Genomic DNA, 25,371 nt, shown 5'->3' with positions numbered 1-25,371 from the left:
TTCACTTAAAGACTACACTGGTTCTTAACTTGCTGTGTACAATGCCAAGAAAGTTCAACAGGTGTATAAAAACATCCACTCATCAAATCATATTTCTCAAAACATTTCATTTTTATATATCAAATGCCCCAGGACATAATAACAGCAACAGAAAGTGTCAGACATTCTCTTTGCTTATCTTGGGCAAATGCTGGCCACGAATGGAGTAAAGAAAGAAATGCTGTGTACCAGTGCTTATTTGAAAGGCAGTGAATATCCCACTTCCAGTACCACTGTTAAATGTGTTAAATCAGGACCTACAGTATGTATAACATGTTACCACTTGGACAACATTTTATGCAGGTAAATGTAGTGAATTAAGCAGAAAGTTGAATGATGAAGTGAATGAAAAATAATCAATTAAACCAAAAAAAAGTATGAAGCAAGCACAAAATCCAATATGGCAGCCTTGTTTGCCTTTATGGAATTGATTATTAGGGTCTGATTGGCCTTTTAATGAAGCTACTAGTATACCTTCCATGACACGGAACATTGGAGGTTTTTTTTAGTGTGGATTACAGTATTCTGAGTTTGTTGCTATTTTTTCTCTTATTCAGGTTTTGCAGTTATACTTAGATATCCATCTTGGATTTCATTGATGCAGACCCAGGAAATGAGAGTACTCAATCAGGAAGGGGGAGGTCAGACTTCAGACTGTTTCTGTGGTGATGTTGTGAAGCAAACACTTGGGGTTAAAGGAGACTTAGTTGCTGCTGCAGCCTGTGTATCCATCTTGAGAGATGGCTAGGATACATAGCTCCATGAAGAGATTTATGCACCCTGGGGAAAGCTACTTAGTGATCCTTCTGTATTATTCTTTTTTGTGTTTCCTTCTCTCTTTTACTCGCAGCCTTTTTCTCTGTTATTCTCTTCCGGTGCCTGAGTTACTCAGTTAGGATTCAGACCTTTCAGGGCCTGCTGACAAAGGTAATTTGGTAGCTCAGCATCAGCAGTTCATGCAGTCATTGGAGAGCATGCCAAGCAGTTTGTACATTAGTGGGGGCAGCTGTGGGGCAGTCCACAACCTGGATCTTGGTGGTGCTACGTGACTGTCTACTTGACATTCAACGATATTGTGACTTTCATTGCCACTGAACAAATGATTACAGTTAAGTGGTTTACAGATTTAGGTGTGGAACTGTGCCTCGTTCTGACGGCATCCAACTGCAATCATAGTCTCAACATGCAGTGGCTTTGGACATATCCAAGTACGACTGTCTTGTAAGCACAGGTGAAATTAAAAGGTTGTATTTTAGTATTCAAGGTGCAAATAATCCTGTTTGGCATGCCTCATCTGATCTTCCTCCTCCAAAGCCTACAAATACAAAGAGATGCACAAAAAGATACGCATGATGGCAGTACACAATGAAATAATCCACAGGGAAGTTAGCAGAGACAGCAGATAGTGTGCACCTTAAAGAAGCTGAAATTAAAATTGTTCCTGGCAAAACAACTTAATAAGTAAGTAGCAAAGAAGCACTAACCATAGGTGGAAAATACATAGCACGTAATGGTACCAAGCCCAAAATAATCAAGCCACTTTAACAGCAAAGACCCAACATGAGGAATGGGTTCTCCCTTGCAGCATTGATTTCGTACAGGTGCCAAGCATCTGGACTGGTGCTCAGATGCTCTGCCCATATTATTTTTGGGAACCTAATGAATCTAGCACATATATATTACCTGTGCGGAGTTTGCAAGTTCTCCCTGTGACCGCGTGGGTTTTCGCTGGGTGCTCCGGTTTCCTCCCACAGCCAAAGACTTGCAGGTTGATAAGTAAATTGGCCATTATAAATTGCCCCGAGTATCGGTAGGTGGTAGGGGGAAGGTGGGAATGTGAGAGGGTAATGGGATTAATGTAGGATTAGTATAAATGGGTGGTTGGTCAGCACAGACTCAGTGGGCCAAAGGGCCTGTTTCAGTGCTGTATCTCTAAATAAATAAATTTAAAATAATATATATAATATATATGTGCCGGCTTCAGCAGTGTAAGTGCTTCTGAGTGCATCTTGGAATAAATTACTCAATGTGGCAACTTGTACAAATAAGAACTGGCAACATATGCTTATTGTAATCATTATTAGGTTTCACTGATACTCACTTTTTCACCAGTTTTATTTCTTTGGCTGAAATAGTTCTTGTTTTATATATTTGTTCTTTTCTTTATTCTTCATTTATCTGCTTCGATTGAAAGCTGCAACTCTCACATCAAACCAATCTACTTTTTGATAAATTTCCCGCAAAATCTACTTACAAATTTTAACAGATTCTAAGTGAAAAGATTTGAATCACCGGCTGCGAGATCACAGTTTGTTTAAAGTCCTCGCAAAACCAATTCCAGTTATTCACTACAATAGATCCATTAATTATTGTACACGTTCAAGAAAATGCTCGAGTCTAACCGGCCAACCTTTTGCTAACGTGACCATAAAATTATGGTCATCAAACTTGTGTACACTCCAGTTATCTATGACATCAAATACTCAGTATCAAGAGAGCCTTGATTAAGAAGCCAGATAAACTTAGTATAATTAGGAATAATTGTTTACCAATTGGAAGCAAAATATTCTACTTCAAAAAAAGATTTGGGGAAAGGAATGTTTTCATAATTTGAGCTATATAAATCAATATTTACAACTTTTCTTTTTCTAGAAAAAGCATAAAGAGCTTTTTATTTAAGATGAAATTCACCAGAAATTTTCCAACATTTGTGAGATAAACTTCCTCCATCTCTTACTGGTTACTTATATCTTCCATTATGAGGCTGGTACAACCTGAGCTCACAGTCATGCAGTGGCCTGCATCCAGAAGCTGGAACAAATTGCACATGCTCTCTGCTCTACATGGAATCAGTATTGCTTTTGCAATAGATTTATCAGTACTAGCTATTCATATTCCCTCTTTACCAGCACTAAGTTCAGTAGATGTTCCATTCTTTGATGCCCATTTTCTTTTACTAGAGAATGGACAAAAGGAATATTTTTAAGGAATTGCTATGACATTGATATTAGAGAAGATAAATTGATATTATTACAATCATACATAGTGCATGATCGAGTCCTCTCTGACTGAGGATGTGACTTAGAGTCATAAACATGTCCTCTAAAGTCCAAGGATAGATGTAATACTGACTGTTGTGTGCTTGGAGTTGTGTTTTGTTTTGCGGCAGTGAAAATCTTTTGTCTGGCCTTATCTTTTTCAGTGGTCACACGTGAAATAAAAATGAAGAATTATGTGCTGCATTGATGGCATCAATTATTTAGGATGTCAACTGTCCACATTCCTCTTTCTACCTGAGTGAGAGTCAGTGCTCAGAAATAGGGATGAAAGAAACATGAAAAACGGTTTAAAAGAAATTGGCTTCTCTCAAGTGGAAAATTAAGTTATTGGCAGCAATAGTGTTGCTTCCCTTAGAGCACTGGTGAGAAAAGCAGTATCCATTTTGACTGAAACAAGCAAGCTATGCCTATGAATTGTGAGTGGGCTCATAATGAGACAAGCTGAGGGTTAGAGTATGGTTCAAAATATTAACTATAACCTGTGATATCATTTATAAATGATACACCATTTATAGCCCCAGGGCACAACAGTCAAATGACACATCACCCTTATGATTTATTAACAATCTGCTATGTCAGATGTTGCATTGCACACAATTCTACCATGCTGTGCCACTGAAGAAAACTTCAGCTGAATTTTAAAAGAAAGGGCTGGATTTTATAAGCTCACTGCCAAGATCGACGGCGAGCTTCAAAAATAGCTGTCCGCCTGTGCGAACTGGATGGCGCAGAGCTGCCGCGATATTTAGCGCAGTGGCTCATTTAAATGGCGGAGGCGGGACGCAACTCCTCCCGCCCGCCCCCCACCCAAATGACCGAGAGGGGATGGGCGGTTCATCCCTGGCAAAGGCATCAGGGGCCACTGTGCAGGTGCCAAAGCCATTTTTAAAAGGGCTTCAAGCCTTAGATTACAATTTAAATTTTCAAAGAAACAGTGATTTGAAATTTATCCAAAAAAATTAAAATGTTTCTAGCCCCTTTTCTGCACCCCAATAACCCTATAATTCATACCTCGCCCTCTCCCACCCCTCCTCCAAAATACTTGCCTTGTGCACCTGACTTACCCCCACCAAAAGTTCACAAACTATGCCTTTTACCCTTTCCCACCATCCCCTAAACCAATTGGATGAGTTTGACCCCGCTCCCCCCACCCCCGCACAAAGAAACTTATCTGCTCCCCCCTCCCCACCAGTGTTCCCCCTCGGATGGAGATCCGAAGGCGTGGGAGCGCTGGCCACTGCCATCAATCTTGGAGGGGGACAGACGGCGGGAGCAGGTAGGGTATTTATCCATTAATTAACATTTATTTAAATATTTAGATTTGGCTCCTGTCACCGAGCAGGAGGGGGGCCTCCACGAAGCCTAATCACCGCCGGCAATATGGGGCCAGGCCTTTCTGGCATCGAGGTCCATGGCGGGTCTGTGCCGAGTCATTTGCCAGCACCGCCACCACCCCCGCCCCCCCACCTTCTCCACAACCCCTGACATCGGGGGTACTGTAAAATTCAGCCCAGTACTTTTTGTCTGATGACTTTTCCAAAGCAATTTTCAAATGCAATTGACCAACAATACCCTGGTGCTAATGAGGACAAGATTAGCAACAAGTCCTTCTTCAGTGTAATCTCTTTTTTTCTCCACTACTCTTTCTTAAAATTCCCTCCAGTACATGCACAGCAACCTTACCATAAGCAGAGGGACAGTGATTGACTCAAGAGTTCCACCAATTCTGCTTTGAAAAAGGGCACCAGGGGCTATATTAGAAGAGTTTCCCTCTGATCTCTTCTCTCCAGTGTGGAGATATGCCGACAGTCTATTCAGCAGCACTCTGACAGAAATGCAAGAGAGACAGATGATTCAATTTCTGGCACTTAAATGGCAAGGGCAAGGTTCGTCCCATCCCCTTATCAGCCATTATCTTACTGAATGCCAGGGGCAGGCTCGAGAGGCTGAGTGGAGAGAGAGAGACAGAGAGAGAGACAGAGAGAGAGACAGAGAGAGAGACAGAGAGAGAGACAGAGAAAGAGACAGAGAAAGAGACAGAGAGAGAGACAGAGAGAGAGACAGAGAGAGAGACAGAGAGAGAGAAAGAGAGAGAGAAAGAGAGAGAGCTATATTAAGTATTATTAGGGTTTATCACTATTCATAACATTTACTAACACTAGTAAGGTTTATTAGTATTGGAAAAGCTTTCTCAACATTGGTAAGGTTTATTACCAGTAGGAAGGTTTACATATCTGTCTAATCAAGAAAAGTATAACTTTTGTTGCAAGTGTTACTAGTATGTTACAAACAAAGTCAATTCTACCATACATCGGAAATATTCAAAGTTAATTAAGAAAGTAATTAAAGTAAATTAACTAATAACATAAGTAACAATGGCAGGATAGGTGTTATATTGCAGCTGTGACATGAGCGAGCTTTTGGATGCCAAGGCTATCCAGGACAAACAGGTCTGCAGAAAGTGTAAGCATCTAGAGGAATTCCAGATCAGGATTATTGATCTGGAAGCTGAACTTCAAACACTGCGCAACATAAGCGAGGGGGAAAAATACCTGGGCACTTTGTTCCGGAAGACAGTCGCACCTCTTAGAACAGGGTCATCTGTTTTGATCAGCAGGGAGGGACAGGAAGATGGAACCTTGAGTATGGCAGGTAAAGGGACCGAGCAGACGGTAATGGAGGAGCCTCAGACTTTGCAATTGTCAAACAGGTTTGAGGTGCTCTTAACCTGTGTGGACGAAAATGAGGTCTGCAAGGTGGATGAGCAGACTGGCCATGGCACTGTGGTACAGGAAGCCATTCAAGTGGGGGGAGGGGGGGGGGGGGGGGATGCAAAAAGGAATGTAGTAGTAGTATGGGATAGTATAGTGAGGGAGAATTGACACTGTTCTGTGCAGCCGAGAAGTCCAGAAGGCTGTGTTGCTGACCCGGTGCCAGGGTTTGGGACATCTGCTCAGGGCTGGACAGGAACTTGGAGTGGGAGGGGGAGGATCCAGTTGTCGTGGTCCATGTAGGTATGAACGACATAGGTAGGACTAGGAAAGAGGTTCTGCTTAGTCAGCATGAGGAGCTAGGCACCAAATTGAAGAGCAGAACCTCAAGGGTAATAATCTCTGGATTATTACCTGAGCCATGTGCCAACTGGCAGAGGGCTCATAAGATTTGTGAAACGAATACGTGGTTCAAAGACTGGTGTGGGAGAAGTGGGTTTCGGTTCGTCGGGCACTGGCACCAGTACAGGGGAAAGTGGGGGCTATACCATTGGCACGGTCTGCACTTGAACCTTGCTGGGACGAGTGTTCTAGCAAATTGTATAACTAGGGAAGTAAAGAGGGCTTTAAACTAAACAAGACGGGGAAGAGGGATCAAGGCAGGACAGCAGAATAGTAATATGGGAAATGAAGGTCAGAGAATGGCAGGAAGGCACAGAGAGAAAAAACCAAAGGCCAGACCAACAGTCAAGACTAGATGTTAGAAAGATAACAAAAAGAAAAAGCTAAAGACTCTGTATCTGAATGCACACAGCCTTCATAACACAGTAGCTGAACTGATTGTTCACAATGAAGTAAATAAATATGATAGCCATTACGGAGACATGGCTGCAGGATGACAAGGATTGGGTCCTGAATATTGAGGGGTATGTAACATTCAAGAAGAATAGGAAGCGAGGTAAAGGTGGAGGGGTAGCACTGTTAATCAAGGATGGCATTGGTGCAATAGTTAGAGATGACCTTGGTTCAGGAGATCAGGATGTAGAATCGGTTTGGGTGGAAATGAGGAATAGTAGGGGAAAGAAGTCACTAGTGGGAGTGGTCTACAGGCCCCCTAACAGTAATCACAATGTAGGATGAAGTATAGAAGAAGAATTATTGGGTGCTTGTTATAAGGGGATGGCAATATCATGGCTGATTTTAATCTACATTGTTACAACCAGGTGAGAAAGAGGTCTAGGGTTCCCTTTCAGCCTTCACCTGGTCTTACTGTAATAGGGTTTAACATTAAACACACTGTGTTTTTAGTTCCCCCTTGGTGAATCCTTGCTCACCGCTTTCCAATTATAAAGGCAAAGAAACCAGCACAAACAGGCTTTCTCAGGTTTAAAGAAGAAAGGTTGAAATTTATTAAACAAACTGTAATTCAATTGACGCCTACGGATATACAACGTGCGCCATGCGAGCATGCATATGCGATACACACGTGCAAATAGAGACAGAAAAGAGAAGAAAAATAAAGTGGAAAAGTTTGAGGCAATATCTGAAGAGTTGTTATGGTTCTTTGAGCTCACTGTAGAGCCTTGATTATAGGTAGATCTTGCTTTTCGTTGGGGCCCAGTATACTTCTTAAACCTTGTTTACTGTAGGAGACTTTTCTCTCATGGGGTTCATGTGTCTTCAGTGGATTCAGAGGCTTGTGAGAAAGAGATGGAAGCAGACTGGAGAGACCTTCTCAGTCCAGGAGCAAACAGACATTCTGCCCAAACTGTTTGTACAAATTCAAAAAGATTTGTCCAGCAGGTTAGTCCATTTGTGTATTCAGCCATCTTAGCAGTCAACCTGGAATGCAAGCTCCCCCACCTTCAACGTCTGGTGATCAAAAGTCCATTGTGCGTTGAATGTGTCAGGGAATGGCTGCTTTGTCCTTCCAAACACTGTCTGTTCATATACAAATATCTTTTCCAGCCACGGCTGATCTGTTCAACAAGTCCTCCCCTCACTCCAGTAACAGTTTAAAATCAATGTTCATGACAAAGTTAATGTGCCTCATTCTTGGCAGGGCCTTGCATGACAACTTATAAACTGGAAAAATCTGACTGGCAATAGTAGTCTGGATGATGAGTTCATAGAATGCTTTCGAGATAGTTTCTTAGAGCAGTACGTTCTGGAATCAACCAGATAGCAGGTTATATTAGACTTGGTATTGCATAATGTGATAGGATTAATTAATGACCTCAGAGTAAAGGCACCTCCAGGTAGCAGCAACCAGAATATGATTGAATTTTACATCAGTTTGAAAGACAGACGAGTGAGTCTAAGACTGGTATTTTAAACTTAAATAATGGCAACTATGTTGGCATGAAAGCTGAGCTAGCTGAAAGAGATAGATCAATAGAGAAGCAGTGGCAGACATTTAAGTGGATATTTCAGAATACTCAGAGTAAGTATATTCCTACTATAAAGAAAAATTCTAAGGGGAGGAACCACCATCCGTGGTTAACTAAAGAAGTTAAGGAAAGCATCAAACGTAAGGAAAAAGCATACAATTGTGCAAAGATGAGCAGAAGGTCAGATGATTGGTCAGCAAATAAAGAGCAGCAGAGAATGACTAAAAGGTTAATCAGGAGTATGAGAGGAAGCTAGCTAAATATGTAAAAATAGATAGCAAGAGTTTCTACAGGTATTTAAAAAGGAAAAAAGTAAAGTGCGTGTTGGTCCTCCAGAGAGTGAGAATGGGGAGTTACTAGTAAACATTAAGGAAATGGTGGATGAAATGAACAAATATTTTTGCTTCGGCCTTCACTTTAGAGGATACAAAAAGCATTCCAATAATAACTGTAAATCAAGAGGTGAAAGGAAGAGAGGAACTTGGTGAAATTACAAGCACCAGGGAAACAGTAGTGAGCAAAATGATGGAGCTAGAACAAAGAACAAAGAACAAAGATAATTACAGCACAGGAACAGGCCCTTCGGCCCTCCAAGCCTGCGCCGATCCAGATCCTCTCTCTAAACATGTCGCCTATTTTCTAAGGTTCTGTATCTCTTTTCTTCCTGCCCATTCATGTATCTGTCTAGATACATCTTAAAAGACTCCATCGTGCCCGCATCTACCACCTCCGCTGGCAATGCGTTCCAGGTGCCCACCACCCTCTGCGTAAAGAACTTTCCACGCATATCCCCCCTAAACTTTTCCCCTTTCACTTTGAACTCGTGTCCTCTAGTAATTGAAACCCCCACTCTGGGAAAAAGCCTCTTGCTATCCACCCTGTCTATACCTCTCATGATTTTGTACACCTCAATCAGGTCCCCCCTCAACCTCCGTCTTTCTAATGAAAATAATCCTAATCTGCTCAACCTCTCTTCATAGCTAGCGCCCTCCATACCAGGCAACATCCTGGTGAACCTCCTCTGCACCCTCTCCAAAGCATCCACATCCTTTTGATAATGTGGCGACCAGAACTGTACGCAGTATTCCAAATGTGGCCGAACCAAAGTCCTATACAACTGTAACATGACCTGCCAACTCTTGTACTCAATGCCCCGTCCGATGAAGGAAAGCATGCCGTATGCCTTCTTGACCACTCTATTTACCTGCGTTGCCACCTTCAGGGAACAGTGGACCTGAACACCCAAATCTCTCTGTACATCAATTTTCCCCAGGACTTTTCCATTTACTGTATAGTTCACTCTTGAATTGGATCTTCCAAAATGCATCACCTCGCATTTGCCCTGATTGAACTCCATCTGCCATTTCTCTGCCCAACTCTCCAATCTATCTATATTCTGCTGTATTCTCTGACAGTCCCCTTCACTATCTGCTACTCCACCAATCTTAGTGTTGTCTGCAAATTTGCTAATCAGTCCACCTATACTTTCCTCCAAATCATTAATGTATATCACAAACAACAGTGGTCCCAGCACGGATCCCTGTGGAACACCACTGGTCACACGTCTCCATTTTGAAAAACTCCCTTCTACTGCTACTCTCTGTCTCCTGTTGCCCAGCCAGTTCTTTATCCATCTAGCTAGTACACCTTGGACCCCAAGCGCCTTCACTTTCTCCATCAGCCTGCCATGGGGAACCTTATCAAACGCCTTACTGAAGTCCATGTATATGACATCGACAGCCCTTCCCTCATCAATCAACTTTGTCACTTCCTCAAAGAATTCTATTAAGTTGGTAAAGCTGTGGACTGATAAGTCCCCGGGTCCTGATGCGTTGCTGTTAATTATTCAAAATTGGCTGGATTCTGGAAAGGTTCCATCAGACTGGAAAGTAGCAAATATAACCCCTCTATTCAAGAAGTGGGGGGGGGGTGGGATGGCAGGGAGACAGAAAACAAGTAACTATAGGCCAGTTAGCTTGATGTCTGTCCTGGGGAAGGTGTTAGAATCGATCATTAAGGAGGCTATAGCTGGGCACAGAAAAACTCAAGGTAATCGGGAATAGTCAGTATGGTTTTGTGAAAGGGAAATCATGTTTAACCAACTTTTTGGAGTAACATGCACTGTGGATAAAGGGGAGCCCCTTGACGTACTGTACTTGGATTTCCAGAAGACATTTGACAAGGTTAATAAAAGGTTATTGCGCAAAGTAGGAGCTCATGGTGTAAGGGGCAACATATATTAGCATGGATAGAAGATTGGCTGGCTGGCAGAAAAGAGAGTATGCATAAATGGGTTTTCTGATTGGCAGGATGTGACGAGTGGAGTCCCGCAGGGGTCTGTGCTGGGGCCTCAACTTTTTACAATTTATATCAATGACTTAGATGAGGGGAGCGATGGCATGGTAGCTTAATATGCAGCTGACACAAAGATAGGTAGGAAAGTATGTTGTGAAGAGGACATAAGGAGGTTGCAGACTGATTTAGATAGGTTGAGTGAGTGGGCAAAAATCTGGCAGATGGAGTATAATGTGGGAAAATATGAAGTTATTCACTTTGGCAGAAAGAATAAAAAAGCAGAGTATTACTTAAATGGTGAACGACAGCAGAACTCCAAGGTGCAGAGGGATCTAGATGTTCTAGTGTATGAGCCACAAAAGGTTATTATGCAGGTACAAGTAATAAAGAAGGCTAATGGAATGCTATCCTTTATTACGAGAGGAATTGAAAATAAAAGTAAGGATGTTATGCTTCAGTTCTACAGGGCGTTGGTGAGACCACATCTTGAATACTGTGTACAGTTTTGGTCTCCTTATTTAAGGAAGGATGTAAATGCACTGGAGGCGGTTCAGAGCAGGTTTACGAGATTGATACCTGGAATGAGCAGGTTTTATGAGAAAAGGTTGGACAGACTGGGCTTGTTTTCACTGGAGCTTAGAAGAGTGAGGGAGACTTGATTGAAGTATATAAGATCCTGAACGGTCTTGACAAGGTGGATGTGGAAAGGATATTTCCTCTTGTGGGCGGGTCCAGAAGTAGGGGGCACTGTTTTTAAATTAGGGATCGCCTTTTTAGGACAGAGATGAGGAGAAATTGTTTCTCTGAGGGTTGTGCGACTTTGGAACTCTCTGCCTCAGGTGGTGGAGGCGGGGTCATTGAATATTTTTAAGCGGAGATAGATAGATTCTAGTTAGGCAAGGGAATCAAGGGTTATCAGGGGTAGATGGGAATGTGAAATTCAGGACACAAACAGATCAGCCATGATCTTATTGAATGGCGCAGCAGGCTCAAGGGGCTTGTTATGACCAGGTGAGAAAGGTGTCTAGGGTTCCCTCTCAGCCTTCACCTGGTCTTACCATAACAGGGTTTAAATTTTAAACACACTGTGTTTTTAGCTCCCCCTTGGTGAATCCAATTATAAGGCAAAGAAATCAGCACAAACAGGTTTTCTTCGGTTAACGCCTACATGATGTGCACACGCTAGCATGCATATGCAATGCATACATACAAACAGGAGACAGAGAAGAGCAGAAGAAAATAAAGTGGAAAAGTTTGAGGCAATCTCTGAAGAATTGTTGTTACGGTTCTTCGAACTCACTGTAGAGTCCTTGATCTTGCTTTTCATTGGGGCCCAGTATTCTTTTTAAACGTTGTTTGCTGTAGGAGACTTTTCTTTCTTGGGGTTCATATGTCTTCAGTGGATCTGGAGTTCCGTAAGAAAGAGATAGCAACAGATAGACACGACAGGCCTTCTTCAGTCCAGGAGCATTCTGCAGTCTTTCAGTTCAAACTGTACTCTTCAGGAAAACCAGCTTGCCAAGCAGGCTAGTCAGGTGGCCAGCTGGTCTGACCATCTCGGTTTGTGGATTCAGCCATCTCAGCAGTCATCCTGAAATTTGAGCTCCCTCACCTTCAAAGTCTGGTGCTAAAAGTCCATTGAGAGTTAAATTGGATAAGGAAAGTAACTCCTTTTGTCTCCACAAGCACTGTCTGTTATTATGCAAATGTCTTTCCAGCCAAGGGCCAGTGATTTTTTTTAACAAGTCCTTTCTTCACTTCAGTAACAGTTTTCAAATCAATGTTCATATGGTAAAATTAATATGCCTCATTCTTGGCAGGTGGGGGTCTAGCATGACAGGCTGAATGGCCTACTTCTGCTCCTAATTCGTATGATTGTACATAAATTTTATACACTCTTTCATTGAGGTGAATAGCCAAACATTGTTGCACAAGTGCGGAGAATTACTTCTGGGAGTGTAGTTCCTGGAATCATTTTTGTTTTGCATATCTGGGAGATGATGGTGGTGGTGTGTGCCTGCTGTCTCTACATGGTATTAGCCTGTCCGACCCTCTAAAGGAGGTGGAGGGTAATTTTCACCTTCACCATTTGGGTGGTAAACATGCGGAATGGATCATCCAACCTTTATAGAAATCAACCGTTTTGCATTTCCAATGATTCCAGCTACCTAGACCCCACATTTTGGAATTCTCTCCTCAAACCCCTCAATCTCTACAACTTTCTCCTCCTTAAAGATCTTGCTAAAAACTCACCTCCATGTCCAAATCAGCCCTGTTAAGGTTGCCTTCTTTGAGTCAACATCTGTCTTTTACTTATACCTCAGTGAAGAACTGTGAGCTTTTTTAATGTGTAAAATGCCAGACGTCATTGTTTGTGATAGGAACATAGGAAATAGCAGCAGGAGTAGGCCATTTGGCCCCTTGACCCTACTCCGCTATTCAACTAGATCATGGCTGATCTTCAACCTCAACGCCACCTTCCCGCACTATCCCCATATCCCTTGATATCTTTAATATTTAGAAATCTATTGATCTCTGTCTTGAATATACTCAATGACTGAGCCTCCACAGCCCTCTTGGGTAGAGAATTCCAAAGATTCACCATCCTCTGAGTGAAGAAATTTCTCCTCACCTCAGTCCTAAATGGCCTACCTCTTATTTTGAGATGGTGTCCCCTAGTTCTAGACCCCCAGTTGGGGGAAAACATCCTTCCTACATCTACCCTGTTGAGCCCTCTTAGAACTTTGTATGTTTCAATGAGATTACCTCTTACTCTTCTAAACTCCAGAGAATATTGGCCCAGTCTCCTCATAGCACAATTCTGCCATCTCAGGGATCAGTCTGGTGAACCTCCATTACACTCCCCTCTATGGCAAGTATATCCTTTCATAGGTAAGGAGACCAAAACTGTACACAATACTCTGGTCTCACCAAGGCTCTAGAGAATCGCAGCAAGACTTCTTTATTCCTGTACTCAAGTCCTCCTGCAGTAAAGGTCAACATACCATTTGCCTTCCCAATCGCTTGCTGCATCTGCATGTTAGCTTTCAGTGACTTATGAACGACGACACCCAGGTCCCTTTGGACTTCAACACTTCCCAATTTCTCATCAGTTAAGAAATACTCTGTGTTTCTGTTTTTCCTACCAAAATGGATAACTTCACATTTTTTCACATTATATTCCATCTGCCATGTTCTTGCCCACTCACTTAGCCTGTCTAAATCCCCTTGAAGCCTCTTTGCATCCTCCTCACATTCCCACCTAGTTTTGCGTCATCAGCAAACTTGGAAATATTACATTTGGTCTCTACATCCAAATCTTTGATATAGATTGTGAACAGCTGTGGCCCAGGCACTCATTCTTGTGGTACCCCACTAGTCACAGCCTGCCAACCTAAGAATGACCCATTTATTCCTACTCTCTGTTTTCTGTCCATTAACTAATTCTCAATCCACGTGCTCTAATTTCGCTTAGGAACGTACGAACAGGACTAGGCCATTCAGCCCATCAAGCCTACTCCGCCATTCAATACGATCATGGCTGATCATCCTCTTCAATGCCCTTTTCCCACACTATCCCCATATCCCTTTATGTCATTGGTATTTAGAAATCTGTCAATCTCTACTTTAAACATACTCAATGACTGAGCTTCTACAGCTCTTACTAACCCTTCTTTGTGAGACCTTATCAAGTTACATTCCCAAAGAACTCTAACAGGTTTGTCAAACGTGATTTCCCTTTTATAAATCCATGTTGACTCTACCCAATCCTACCATTATTTTCTAAGTGTCCTGTTAACACATCCTTGATAATAGATTTTAGCATTTTCCCTACTACTGATGTAAGGCTAACAAGTCTGTACTTGTCCATTTTCTCTCTCCCTCCTTTCTTAAATAGTGGGGTTACATTTGCTTCCTTCCAATCTTCAGGAACCACTCCAGAATTTATAGAATTTTGGAAGATGATCACCAGTGCATCCACTATCTCTACAGCCACCTCTTCCAACACTCCAGGATGTAAATCAGCAGGTCCAGGGGATTTATCAACTTTCAATCCCATTAATTTCTCCAGTACTACTTTTTTACAAATACGAATTTCTTTCAGTTCCTCATTCTCAATCGTCCCTTGGTTCTCCAGTATTCCTGGGAAGTTTTTTTTGTATCTTCCTCCATGAAGACAGACACAAAGTATTTGGTAAGTTTCTCTGCCATTTCCTTATTCCCCATTATAAATTATTCTGTCTCTGCCTGTAGTGGGCCCACATTTGTCTTTGCTAATTATTTCCTTTTTACTTACCTATAGAAGCTTTTACAGTCCGTTTTTCTGTTTCTCGCTAGTTTACTTCCATATTCTATTTTCTGTTTCTTTATGTTTCTTGGTCCTCTTTTGCTGAATTCTAAAAGGCTGCGTTTGCTGACAATGCAACCACTAGGTGTCGCAGTTCTGGCACATGCGCTAATACAGCCTCATTCACTGAAACGTCACTGTCTGTGACATCTCAGGCAGCTCCCAGTAATAAAGGTGGCACTGCTCAGTTTATCATAAAAAACAAATTAATAAAAAACAAATTAAACCCAAATCCCCTCAATTGCTGCGATTGCCAACTCCATCCCACCCCCAACAGTACTCCGTTCCCTCCTGCCATTGCGCTTCTCTTTGCTGTTCCCTCCCATGCCTGTCTGCTCGCCACTTGCTCTCACTCTCGCCGCTTCCCACTTGGCCGCTTGCTTCCTGCCTCGCCCCCCCGCCTGGCCGCTCAGTCCCCGCCTTACTGCTTTGGCCGCTCCCTCCCCCACCCTGCCCCCAACCACCACCACCCCCCCCCACTCGCTCCAGGCCTTGCTGCTTCCCCCGTCTTGGCCACTTGCTCCCGCGTCATCCCGTCATCCTCAGTCGCTCACTCCCTCCTTTGCCACTTTGGCGGCTCGTTCCCCACTCCCACCACTTCTTTGGGTGGTGCGGCAGGGAGAGATTGGCTGGGGGGGGGGCGGAAGCAGCGAGGTGGGAAGCAAGAGGCTGAGAGGGAAGCGGTGATAGTGGGAGCAAGTGGCTGAGGGAAGGCAGTGACGAGGCCAGGAGCGATCAGTCAAGGTGGGGAAGCAACAAGGCAGGAAGTGAGTGGCTGAGAGGGAAATCAGCGAGGGCAGCAGCGAGTGGCTGAGGGAAGGGGGCGGGAAATTGAAAGCGGCCATTGAAGTGGGGATGGCAGGAATGGGGTACTGTTCAGGGGAATGGAGGCGGCGATCGTGGATGTTGAGGGGTGAGGACGTCATTGCTTGTTGACGTCAGCGCCAGATACGTGCAGTCATGCTGGCCAGCTGGCAAATCAGCGCATGCACTGATGACGTCTGCCTTCGCTCTGCGTTGTCAGGAGTCACTGTGATTCTGAAATGCTCCCGATCCTCAGGTTTACTAAATTTTTTGGAAATTTTATAAACCTCTTCTTTTGATCTAATACAATCTTTAACTTCTCTTGTTCGCCATGGTTGGATCACCTTTCCTGCTCGTTTTTTGTACCTCAAAAGAATGTATATTTGTTATATACCAGGTATTAATTCTTTAAATGTCAGCCATTGCCTGTCTACCATCATACCTTTTAATTCTAGTTTCCCAATCTACCACAGCCAATTTACCTCTCGTGCCTTTGTAGTTTCCTTAGTTTAGATTTAAGACCCTAGTTTTGGATTGAACTACATCACTTTCGGGTAGGTTTCGTCATTAGCAAACTCATGCACCGTACATACCACATCACACATAATGTTCACAGATTCCAGCACTCCCTGGCAGGTAAATGATGGAAATGATGCGCCCAGGTCGTATTACTCTAGTCCCATACCCGAATCCAGGCCTTCTCGTCTCTAGGATGCCACATGCACCTTGATCAGCACGGACATCCGCTGAAATCTACTTTCTTGGCGCTCAGTCTGTTTCCAAGGTGAAAAGCCCAGATTAAATTAATTTCCGCAGCCATAAAAAATGGAAAATACCATACATATTTTCAAACTAATTAACACCAGCTGGGGCCCATTTTCATTAAAGCAAAACTTTACTAACTCCAGTATGAATGAGTTAGTATATCTTTCCTGCACTTAAATTTAGGGTTTCAACTGTCAGAGCATTCCCTCTGTTTGTATCTGTATGTAACCCAGAAAAATGTGATGCAAGCCTTCTCTCTGACCACTGTTCGGGCATTCTTAGTTTAAACGATTATACATAACTAGAGGACCATTCATTCAAGGTGAAGAATTTTACTATGATAATTTATTATAGAAATGAAAGTTCTTTATAGTGTGTTGGTCAGGCTGCACCTTAAATACTATGTCTAATTTTGGTCACAAAGAAGAATGAGGTTTATCCCTTCAATCAGTTAGAAGAAAAGATTCTTGAAAACAAATCTGTTCAGTCTTGAAAGGATGTAATTTTGGAAGGAAAAATTAAGTTCATAAAGCCTACAAAAGGAATGTGAAGAACAAGAAAGGTCACAGCAAATTTCAAAAGCAGATCAAATAACAATCAGAGGGACAAAAAGGGGACTAGAAATGAGTATAGCTGCAGACACTAAACTTAACAGCCAGAAATGTTGTCACAGCAAGGGGACAGTTAGGGAAGAGGTGACAATCTTAAAAGACGAGAATAGGATGAAACTGAAAATGAGCAGAGAATAGTTAACCCATAAAATGAATACTCCTTGAAGTTTTGACCAACGAAGACAAATACTAGCATGCTCTTCAATAATGGAAATAATCCATGAGGACTCATCAACTTCAACAGCAACAAAACAGATGTTCTGGAAACTTAAAAAGCTCAGAAAGAACAGAACTCTGCGGTGAGAGAGACTAAGCATACAATTTGTGAAGTGTTGGCAATCCTCATGAAGGGAGTCAATGAATGTTGAAGAAACCCTATTACACTGAAATCAAACTTATGCAGCACGCATAATTCAAGAGACAGAATATATCTCATCAGGGCAACTAAAGATTCACCAGCCTTAGCTGGGGGTTGGTGAGAATGTTATCATTAGTCTACCTGGGCTCGTGAATTGAAAAAGAAAAGCAAAGTTTCCACTCATTCACCTTCTAACGTCCTCTCCAGGAAAATCTGCTGTGTGAATGTTGTAAAGGGACTTAGTAAGTCTGGGCTATGATGACCCTATAGTCAAACTGGCTATTGACAGTCACAGTCTATTGTGACTTGGATATTTGGATGATATATCAAAATGTCCATGAAAAAATACCCCAGTATGAGATGCTGCCTTGAAAGGAGAAGGGAAGACATTTTGAGAAAAAGGTATGCAATTTAAGTGATTATATCTTTACAATCCCTTCCATCATATTTTTAAATTGAAAAAGTTCTTAGTGCATTAGTGAAGTACTTCTTTTGAGATTTAATACAATTTAAACAGAAAGTTAACTTTTTAGCTGCCTTCCATCACTGATACATACACAGAATTTCTCACTGACCTCCAAATATTTTAGTAGCGTGTAAAAAAAAAATCCTCGTTTATATAATAATCTTTTCTGTGAAATGTTGTACAACATCCAAAGGCAGTGGGATGTTGATAAAACAGCTAGTTAGTTTTCACAAATTCACAACTCCAGTGCAGAGCTTGATGCCAGAGTACAAAATTTACCCTGAGGATCTCTCTTTGCTGCTCTCATAAAAACTGTTGATAAACAAGTTTTCTTTCTTAAATAAAAGCAAAATACTGCGGATGCTGGAAATCTGAGATAAAAACAAAGAGTGCTGGAAATACTCAGTAGGTCTGGCAGCATCCGTGGAGAGAGAAGCAAAGTTAACGTTTCAGGTCTGGGACCTTGATGAAAGGTCCCAGACCTGAAACGTTAACTCTGCTTGATCCACAGAAGCTGTCAGACCTGCTGAGTATTTTCAGCACTCTTTGTTTTTATTTAAGTTCTCTTTCTCCCCCCCACTACAATACTCAACCAAGCGTTAGCTGAACGATTAGAAGCTGGGAGGTATGCTGGATACGAACAATCAATAACACAGAGGTAACACTCCTTTTAAGTAAAGTTAACAGTCTAAATCCTTACTATTTCACTGAGTGTTTTCAATGAATCTTTGAGGTTGTCACTGGAGTGTTGCCTTGCTGCCGTAAGTAGAAGGTCTGTGTTGCTCAGTATGAGAGGTTGTAGCTTATAAATGTTGGTTATAACTTCTTTTGCTTTGGTCGTGTCTTCAGGTGAATAGTAAATATACTGGTACGCGGAACTAGAAAAAACAAAGAAAAGATTTTTGCATACCAATTCAAATAAAGATTATTAAAGCAAGCAAATAGCAATAATTTTGTTAAAAGTGAACAAATTAATATTTTTTAAATTCACAACACAAATTTTCTCCCCTCCTTTCCCAAGGAGGCAAATGCAGGAGTCCTGCCCAGTGTTGAAAGGGACAGTCTGGTTCCCATGTGATCTGGCAAGATATTTATAAAATGTAAACTGCAAAGGAAAAGTCTATTTGCTAAAAAGGAATTCCATGCTTTTCACTCTACTCGTGTCTTGTGACATGGAAGCTTTGCTTAATAACGCTAGTAAGACAAAAAGAAATTTTCCCCAGCAGAAATGCAATCATCACTTAACCAGGTCACTTAAGCGTCGAGAATATTCCACCAAAACTCAAGTGTGCCCTCATCTGATATTCACACACAGATTGTCCAACAGGAGTCATTGGAAAGCAATCAGGATTAGCAACCTTCGCTGATTTTTCCCCTTCTTAATGCATGGGTTCTTAAAGTCTATATTACATTTAGAAAGCCAATTTTAATCATTTATAACTGATCAGATATCAACAAACTTGTCACAAGCTGTTAGATTGGCCCTGATTTTGCAGCAAAATAATGGAGAGGCTGACAGTGCTCACTGTTAATAAAGTGTAAATCGGACAGCAACTTTCAGCAATCGCACATGCGCTGTCAAACGCAGAAATCAGGAAGTTGTTGCTCGATCTGTCCTGTTCTTCCAGAAGCTGTGCTATAATGGTATCTCACCGAGAGTCTAGACATTGAAAGACATGAGAGGATGTCAAGTTGTGGTACTTATGTGATGGATATGCACCAAACACACCAGGAACAGCTCGGGCTTGTCCATTCCAGTGTAAATGAATTTTTAATGGCATGATATGTTTTAGTTACTGCCCAACCACCTTCCTGTCACTGAAAACTAAATTTTACAGGTGTGGCATCTCATACTTTCAGATTTTAATTATTGCTAGAGATTTTCAAAATAAAAAAGAAATTTAACTTTTAAAACCTTAATCTTTCTGTCTTTTATCTCTCTCTCTTACTCCCATCATTCTTTCCCTCTTTATTTTGCTTTCGGTACATGGCTTGATTTTGAATTAACTATTCTAACTGGCACTTCCTGGTTCAGATTAATGCCCGAGACCACAGCCAGAATTTTTCATTGGGTGGGAGGTCCCGTCCACCGGCCGAAAAGTTGGTGGCGAACCCGTCTCTGCTGAGTCCACCTTCGCCGAGCCTGGGGAGCCAGACTGGGATTTTTCGATCCCCGGGCCCTTAATTGGTCTGAGGCGGGACTGCCACTTCCTTGAGGCAGGAAGTCCCGCCTAAAGGAGCTGTCGGCCAATCAGCAAGCTGGCAGCCCTTAGTCCCAGCAGTGCCACCAGGAGCGGTGGCCACTGCTGCAACTACAGCCAGCCATCACAAGCAAGATTAAGGATGGCCCTGGAAAACAGGTAAGTTTTTAGGGCCTCGCCGGGACAATCGGTTGGGCCCCGGCTAGGCACGGGGCGAGAGGGGCGGGCAGTGTTGTGTATTGGGGGCGGGGGGGCAGTGAGGCTTCAGGAGCGGCCCTCCGCGGTGCCCAATCAGGAGAGCTGCCCACCAGCCCACAAGAAGGCTGCCTGGTTTCACCAGGGGAGTTTTTGAGCCTTCTGCCATCCGGCTGCTGAGGGTAAAATACCTGTGGTGGTGGGAGGAGGCCCTTAAGTGCCTGTTAATTGTCCACTTAAGGGCCTTGATTGGCCTGGGGTGTGCAGGCTGTTTCTCGCCACCGCCTTGCATAAAATTGTAGCAGGGGAGGAAGGGGATCTGGAATGGCACCCCCCTCCGTTTCCCACTCAATTTTCCGCCCCCGCCAGCAGCCCGCCCTGTTTGGGGGGCATAAAATTCTGGCCCACAAGTTATGAAAAAAGGAGCAACTGACTGAAGTTATTTTTACTGGAGGAAACAAAACTTCTCATAACAGGAATAGATAGATAAGATTTTAACAAACTTAAAGTTGGAAGACGCAAGTACAAAATTCATAAAGTTTGAGTAATGCTAGTGATTAGAAAAAAGAAAATTCTCTACATGATGGTGGATATATGGAACACACTCCCAGAAAAGAATTCCCTATGTACATAAGAGCACAGTACACTAGGAAGACATACGGCTGGATTTTATGGAGAGCAGGGGGTCTCGATATTGGGCTGAAAAGGCAAAGGGAACGCAGCCTCGGCCCTTTAGTTCTATTTAACGGCACTCGGGCATTTAACTGCCCAGTGCCAGGGTTTCCATCCCTTTAAGGACGGGGATCACATCTCCCAGAGCTGTCAACCAGAGGGCTGGCAGCTCAGTCACCAGGAGTGGTTGCCACTGCTGGTACTACAAGAGGTCTGGGACCAGGCCCGTCGCTGGAGCCCCTGGTAAGTGTGACTAGGTCACCAGGGCCAGTCCAGCAGGCCCCAGCAGGGCAGGTGGGGGGGAGAGAGAGAATGGGCCTAGAGGGCAAGAGAGTTGTTTGCAGAGAGGCAGCCTTTGCCACAGAGGGGTCTTCCATGGGTCACAGAATGCCCATAGAGGAGGAGCCCCTCCAAAGCTCGGAGGGAGGCCACCTTGAGTTACTGGGCAACTTCCCCACAAGGCAGAGGCCCCTGTACTGCTTAATTAATTAACTGGCCACTTAAGGGCCTCAAGTGGCCTCTGGGTGGGAATGCCATCTTTGGCCTTCCCTGCCCTGGACTAAACTCCAGGGCGTTGGGAATGCGATGAGTACTCCAACCCCCGTCTCCCCTCGCAATTATATGGGCTCCCTCCCCGCCTCTGTTCCCCATCCCTAGGAGGCCCATAAAATTCAGCACATAAACACTGGATGGTTGTTCTCGCGATCCATCAGTGACAGATTATGCTAGACTTTTTTGTTACTTCCATTTCTCCCCCCCCCCCCCCTTTCATGAATGTATTAAATTGTACTGAGGTACAGTTAAGGTACAACCAAAAAGCAGTCCTCTGGCACCTTATTCAACTTGCTGTCCTTTATGCGTGAGCCGAAATAGTAATGGAACAATTAACTAATCATAGCCAAGATCAGCTAACTTATTAAAGGATAGAACCTGAGAGCTTCCGAGTCCGACAATGGGCAATACATTTAACCGTTGAGCAATCGAGAAGCTGGGACCTATGGTGCTATGTTTCCCACTCAGCGGATTCATTAGCAAAACCACAATTAAGCTTAGGACTTTGGTCATTGGATGTACCACTGCAGGTGAACCTGTAGTGGCCATGCTCTTAATGGTGATCGAATTCAGTTAGGCAGTCATATCACTGCAAAGATGCAGCAGAGGCAAGACACTATAGGGTCCTTGGCACACACTCATCTGACTGCATGAAATACTGAGGCTTTGGTTGTGAGGGTCTGTTTCTATACTCATCTCTGCTATCTTGTTTCCTAGTTCTCCTTCGGGAATTCAGTACTGTCATTTGATCTAGAGGCGAACATTGAGTAAAGCGTGATGCTATGTTTGTGGATCTGTAAGAGAGTGGAGGTGCAGTTCAATGCATCTGTAAAACTCTTGGAATGAACTGAGTTGGCAATATCTGATTAAGAGTTGATGGATGAGTACACTTATTTTTATTGTGCTTGCTTTTCTCGGGAGGGATAAGGGCAGTTAGTTCTATCGAAGTCAATTTTTGCTGGCTCAAGCAGGGAGTTTTTTTTGTACAGACCAGGCATTTAAGGCCAGCTGTTAACTGAGAAAAGAAGTAGAACTCACAAATATGAGGGCATGTTTTGGGCAAAGGGGTCTGCCCTTGATTTTGGAATAGTTAAATTTGTATCTTGTGGGCCAGCAAAACTCCTTGATTCTTTAAACACCGTGGAATCATTAGCGAACACCCCCATTCCTGATCTTATGATGAAGGGAAGATCATGAAACAGCTAAAGATGGTTGGGCCGAGCCTGCTTCCTTGAAGAACTCACCCAGTGATGTCCAAGGCTATGATGACTGGTCTCTGACAACCACAATCATCTTCTGTTGTATCAAGCATGCTTCCAGCAAATGGACAGTTTCACTTTGACTCACATTAATCAGTTTTGCTATGATTCCTTAGCGTCATAATGGAGTGATATGTCATGTGAAGAGAAGCTACTCTCACCACTTCTCTGGCATTCACCTATTGTGTTCATGTCTGGGTCAAGGCTGTGATGAGGTCTAGAGCCAAGTGGTTCTGGCAGAACTGAACTGAGCAGCACTGAACAGGTTATTGGTGAGTAGTTATTGCTTTGTGACATTCTTACTTTACTGATGATTGGGAGCAGTCTGAAAGGAAAATAATTGGCCAGGTTAGATTTATCCAGTTTTCTCGATAGTATGTATCTGTACAGACTCCCACCTTGTTAATTAGGCGCTATTGTTATAGTTGTATTTCAATGGCTTGGATAGGGGAGTGATTGACTCTGGCACACATACCTTTAGCACTATAGCTAGGATGTTGTCAAGGCCCATAGCCTTCGCTGTCTTGTGCACTCAGGTAAGGTAGAGGACAATGAAACGGCAGTCTATTAGTTCATTTTATTGTGTACATGTAGACATGTGCCTTGGTGGATAGGTTTCAGGTGAATAAAGCCTGTCTTAAGATTCACGAGGCATGTCTTTAGGTTTGGTCTCAGCATCCTCCTCTGCCAATGATTGTGCTTGGGCATCCTTTTCGCACCCTGCTCCATGCTAATGCCTCTTTGTATTGTGTAGTTGTGCCATAGACATGTGGCAATATGATACTTGGCAAGGCTATATTACAACAGATCCCCTGATGTGTCTAGTCATTTGAACCTTTATAATATTTTGATGACATGTTCCACCATGATCCTCTGTATCACTGTTCAGCTCTTGTTCATGGCTGTGTCGTGAGGGTCATGAGACAAGTCTGAAGAAAATATCCGTGGTCACGGAGGAACCATCTATTCAAGAATTCTGGTGCTTCAAATAAAGGTGCATGATAGATTGACATAAAACAAAAGTCTTGAGACTGCTATCAGGATAACAAACATTCGCCCTTATGGTTTTCTGCGTAATGTCACAGACTGATTGCACATTGGAGGGCAGGGACCATTACACCACACATGCACTATCAATAACGCTGCGGTCTTTGAGCAAACCTGCCATACAGAAAAAGTGCAGTGTTCTGTTGTGCTATTAGATGCTTTCCAGGGAAAAGTGATGAAGGAGCTTGCCTGCTAAATAAGTCATCTGCCACCTTCTTTATGGATCGATTCATGGCTGATTGAAAAAATTGGCATTTATGCTCTTCCATTGCTTGAAAGCAGGCAGTAACATAAAAGGTTCAGTGCAGTGGTCACCTAAACAGATATTGTCAGTTATCCCTGTTGTGGCACACGTCTGATCTTTTGGCTCCACGAGATGGCAGATCTCATCAGGCATGTATCAGCTGTTAAGTAATGCTCTACAGACACAGATGATCAGGTATGGACAGGAGCAGACAGTCCAGTTCGGGAGTATATATGTTTCCTTCTCATTCCTTCCCATATCCTTCTTTTCTTTCTCCAAAATAAGAAAAAAGAGATATATACCCAGCATGGTTTCCATCTTCTGAAACTGCAGCTGCCAACAAGCCATCGATGGAAAATGCAGGGATGTAGATGCAAACTGGGTTAAAATCCAGATGAGCAGTGAGTACACCATAAAAATACAGAAAAAAAATTTTTTTTTTTTAAATAGTTCAGCAGAACAAACTTCTGTAGCTAATAATGGCACTCGTTTAAAGGAGTGCAATCTCCAAAACGGCTGAATATGCCTTCAATGAAGAACTATCTTAAGCGTGCACAAATATCAAAGCACATGTTGGGATGAATATATAATAGACCAGATAGTACATGGGTTGTTGGTTCTAGGAATGGATTAACGGGTCAAAAGACTTCTTGTTCCATATGTTTTTGAGTCTCGCACAATGTCACATCTTTTATATATTAAAGTCACTGGATAGGGTTGTAACATTCCATTTTCAATGCATTGAAACTCTTATGTTAAAGGCTCTCTATGGAAAATCCAATTTAAAAGTACCAGTTATGCCTGTAGCTGTGGCTGTGCTTTTTCAGTGATAAATGTCATGTAATGTAAAACAGCTATAAAAACTGCTGCAAATATGCACTGTGATCTGAGTAAACAATGTGTCCTACTCACTGGCCAGATGGCTCAGCAGCAAATCAAGTGCTATACCCCAGAGAATTACCATTTGGAATGTGCACCAAGAATGGACAGAAATGTGCCATACAGTGCCCCCATCATTAGCTGCTGCAAGTGCTTCCCAACTCTATTAAATAAATAGGTGCCATACCATTATAGTCCAATCTCCCTCACACCACTGACAGCATTTACCAGCATAAATTAGTAACTTATTAGTACGCTCCTCCCTTGAAAATTCCTGTCAACCAATTTTCCCTCATATCACTCACCACTGCCCTCCCCTAAAGCGCTAATCATCCCCCATCTTGCTGAAATTTCCTATTTCATTTCACCCCACTACCCCCCCTCCCCTTCCCAGATTCTGGCCATATACCCTGACTGAGCTAGTTTTGCTGGCTTTGCCAATTTGGAACCCACCCTCTGTATCCTCTTCCCTACAT

At 42.9% G+C, this 25,371-nt stretch overlaps 1 protein-coding gene across 19 annotated transcripts in view; it reads right to left on the bottom strand.

Moving 5' to 3' along the window:
• The window catches only part of inpp4b (inositol polyphosphate-4-phosphatase type II B), a 996,728-nt gene that overhangs the window by 190,117 nt on the left and 781,240 nt on the right, over window positions 1–25,371 (bottom strand). For all 19 annotated transcript variants that reach the window (XM_068043111.1, XM_068043134.1, XM_068043119.1 and 16 more), the window contains one exon: window positions 18,547–18,724. In XM_068043111.1, the coding sequence (XP_067899212.1) occupies window positions 18,547–18,724 (178 nt within the window). The remainder of the gene's footprint in view (window positions 1–18,546; window positions 18,725–25,371) is intronic.

The sequence above is a fragment of the Heterodontus francisci genome, chromosome 1, assembly GCF_036365525.1.
Source record: "Heterodontus francisci isolate sHetFra1 chromosome 1, sHetFra1.hap1, whole genome shotgun sequence".
NCBI classification, from domain to species: domain Eukaryota; kingdom Metazoa; phylum Chordata; class Chondrichthyes; order Heterodontiformes; family Heterodontidae; genus Heterodontus; species Heterodontus francisci.
Note: the sequence above shows the minus strand (reverse complement) of the source record. Positions and strands in the feature narration are given on the sequence as shown.